General features: G+C 36.8%; 1 protein-coding gene across 1 annotated transcript; it reads right to left on the reverse strand.

Annotated features, from left to right (window-relative positions):
• Positions 1–443: 443 nt before the first annotated feature.
• Positions 444–1,486, reverse strand: LOC108564508 (acetylcholine receptor subunit alpha-like). Its single transcript, XM_017923576.1, has 3 exons — positions 1,346–1,486; positions 1,059–1,198; positions 444–470 (listed from the first exon to the last, which is right to left on the reverse strand). The coding sequence occupies exons 1-3, from the start codon at positions 1,392–1,394 to the stop codon at positions 453–455; spliced, it is 207 nt and encodes a 68-aa protein (XP_017779065.1). The 5' UTR covers positions 1,395–1,486; the 3' UTR covers positions 444–452.
• Positions 1,487–3,083: the final 1,597 nt, after the last annotated feature.

Genomic DNA, 3,083 nt, shown 5'->3' on the forward strand with positions numbered 1-3,083 from the left:
TATTACTTTTCGAGTTATTATCGAAAAACAGGCGACTCGGCAGAACTACGAAGATGTAAGTAGACTCATTGGAAAGGCGAGTTATTCAGCTTTCATACGAGTGGTCGATGATGTAATTATCTTAAGGGGTTCTTGAGATATTCACGAAAAACTGAAAAAAAAATCGAAAAAAACGTCGTTTCTCTGTTACGTAACGAACGTTATGTAACTTTTGTTACATACAAAGTTGCGCAACGCTTGCGTGCTTTTGATTATGTAATAAAATCGTAAAAAAGTTTATTACTTTTCGAGTTATTATCAAAAAACTAAAAACATCCATTTTTTGACAAATTCTATTCACTTTTTTTCCAATTTCTAAAGCTCATAGCAGGCGACTCTGCGGAACTACGAAGATGTGAGTTGGCTCATTGGAAAGGTGAGTGGTCGATGATGTAATTATCTTAAGGGGTTGTTCAGAAATTGACGAAAAACTGAAAAAAAAAATCTCTGTTACGTAACAAACATTACGTAACATTGGAATATTTACTGTTTTGACATTTCTAGAATGTGTGGAATTTTTTCTTTTTGTTTAAAAATCGAAGCAAGGTTAAATTTTTTGTAGTGAGGCGTAGTAACAAAAAGAAACGTTTGAAAACCGCTGTTTTAGAGCAAGAAAATTAAACGCCGGCATCTCGAAGACTTGCATCTTGCTGAGTAAATCTACAACGGCCCTGGACAGAGCAGCTATAGAATATTTAGCGTGTTAAAAGCATACGTTCGGATGATTCACGATAGTTGATAATTGAAGAATAAAGCGGCGGAATGGATGCGGGCGGATGCGAAAATGAATGAAAAAACGACCGACACAACGTGACGAGGGAAAACGCGCGGCGGAGGGAAAACGAGCATAATGGAATTCGGGGAGTTGCTAAGTACCGGAGCGGAAAGGGATGAATTGGTAATGCTCGCCTGGGATGAAGGAGAGCGAGAGAGTAAGTAGGATAGAGTGCATTCGCGCTAGAGAAAGATAGATATGGAACAACAATGGCTTTAGGGGATTTGGTGATGTGTGTACTTACGACGTCGATGAGCTGGGACAGCTTCAGCTTGATCTTGACGGTGAGGGCGTCCGTCACGTTCACCACCGGTCGCACCAGCTTGTTGTAGTTGCTCAGGAGGTCATCGTACAGGCGTTTCGCGTCAGGATTCCCGGAGCATCCTACCGCAACGTCAGCAGCAACAAAAAATTAAGGGCAAAGTTAATAATAATAATAATAACGAACGAAAACAGCTCGTCAAGGCCCATTAGGGCCTAACGTGACAAGCAGCAAACACCCGTAGAGGTGCTTATCTTAATGCGTCCCACCTGATATCAGCACCAGGACGATCCACATGATACCGACGAGACTCTTCATCCTTCCTATTCGTCCTCCTTCTTCCTCGCTCAGCGTCTCTTCGACATCGTCGTTCCCACTCAGATAATATTACCTGCGGAAATTAACAGACTCTCTGTAATCGCGCTGCGAACGCGGTGCGCCAAAACCCCATCAAATATTAAACATTCGCCGAAGGGCTTAAGACCTCGTCTTTCGAAATGAAGTATATAGACCGGAGCGATCGACGGATGACGGAAGCGGACGGTAATCCCCGTTTAACGCGATCCCCGGCTCGGATTAGACCAAACTTCGATACAGAAACTCCATCCAACTCCAATGATCGGATCATTGGAATTGATTTTCTCGATGTTTGAAGAAAACGCAAATCCTTCTCTCGCGTAATCCTCGGATTCACCGGACAGCGAATCGACGATTCACTTCTAAGCTTTTGTTTCACGATTTTTATATTATAAAATCAGCGATTAAATTAAATCAAATTCAGTAAAAAAATAAAGTTCTGACTGCCACAGGTAAATTAGTAAAGAGTTTTGCATTTATCAAATTATCAAAGTAGTACCTTTGATCAAATTAACGTTCCGCCAATTACATAAAAATCACGTACATGGTATTGCCTATATTGAATAAAAAAAAAATAATCAAAGCCGCTGCTACTTTCCAACGAAATCCAACAAAAATGAGTATTTAATTAACAGGTAATAATATAAATGTATATATCGAATGAGTTTCGAGAGCAATTTTCCGCGTCGAGCAATTAATATCTCGAACTTTTCGAGAAAATTAATTAGTTCGCAGCTCGCATACTTTTTTTTACGCACCTTTTCCTTCCATCCACTCTTTCTTACAGCATCAAACATCAAAGCCGCAACTTTAATTAATTAATTAATTAAATAAAATAATGACTCCGTTAAGTTCGCGCAATTTTCTTACATTTAATAAACGCACCGTAAAAAATAAAATGTGACATCAAAAATATATATATATTAAAAATATTTCATCTTAACTGTCATAAAAAGCAAGTTAAGTACCGCATTATATTGAAAAGTAAGGCTTCTATCAGTTCGGATTCACCACAGTACGGTTTTAAATTTATTCCTCTATAACAGTGGTCGGGGAACTTTTTTAACCATTACCCCAAAATGTTATTGCGTAAGTTGATATTACCCCCCCCCATTCTGAATTCATGAAACAATCAATGTAAATTTTAAATAAACATTATTTATTGAATTAATTTCATTTACATATTTATAAAAAAAGTTACATGAAAATAGTAACAAATAGTAATAGACAAAAAATATACCATTTTTGATATAATCATTTATATATTAAAAAAAAAGTTACATGAAAATAGTAACAAATAGTAATAGACAAACAAAAATTAATTGAAAACTTGCCCCCTTCAGGTTTTGGAAACATGATGTGCTTCATGTTTGGGGAACTTTTTTAACCATTACCCTTCATTCTGAAAAGAAAACAATCAATGTAACAATAATTACTTTAAAATTGGGACTTTTTGATGTAAGAGCAATTTAAATACAGAAAAGCCTTGCCCACTTCAGGTTTTGGAAACATGATGTTGCTTCATGTTTGATATAATTACTTTAAAATTGGGACTTTTTGATGTAAGAGCAATTTGAATACAGTCTTCGGCGTTTAATCGATTTCTGTTTTTCTGTTTATTGGAAAAGTCTTGTTCACAAAGGTAGGTTG

The sequence above is a fragment of the Nicrophorus vespilloides genome, unplaced genomic scaffold, assembly GCF_001412225.1.
Source record: "Nicrophorus vespilloides isolate i.1.1-1 unplaced genomic scaffold, Nicve_v1.0, whole genome shotgun sequence".
NCBI classification, from domain to species: domain Eukaryota; kingdom Metazoa; phylum Arthropoda; class Insecta; order Coleoptera; family Silphidae; genus Nicrophorus; species Nicrophorus vespilloides.

Coding starts and splice junctions, on each gene's coding strand:
- LOC108564508 (XM_017923576.1), bottom strand. CDS start 1,394: ATGAAGAGTCTCGTCGGTATCATGTGGATCGTCCTGGTGCTGATATCA. Junction 1,199..1,345: donor CGTCCTGGTGCTGATATCAG/GTGGGACGCATT, acceptor ACGTTGCGGTAG/GATGCTCCGGGAATCCTGAC.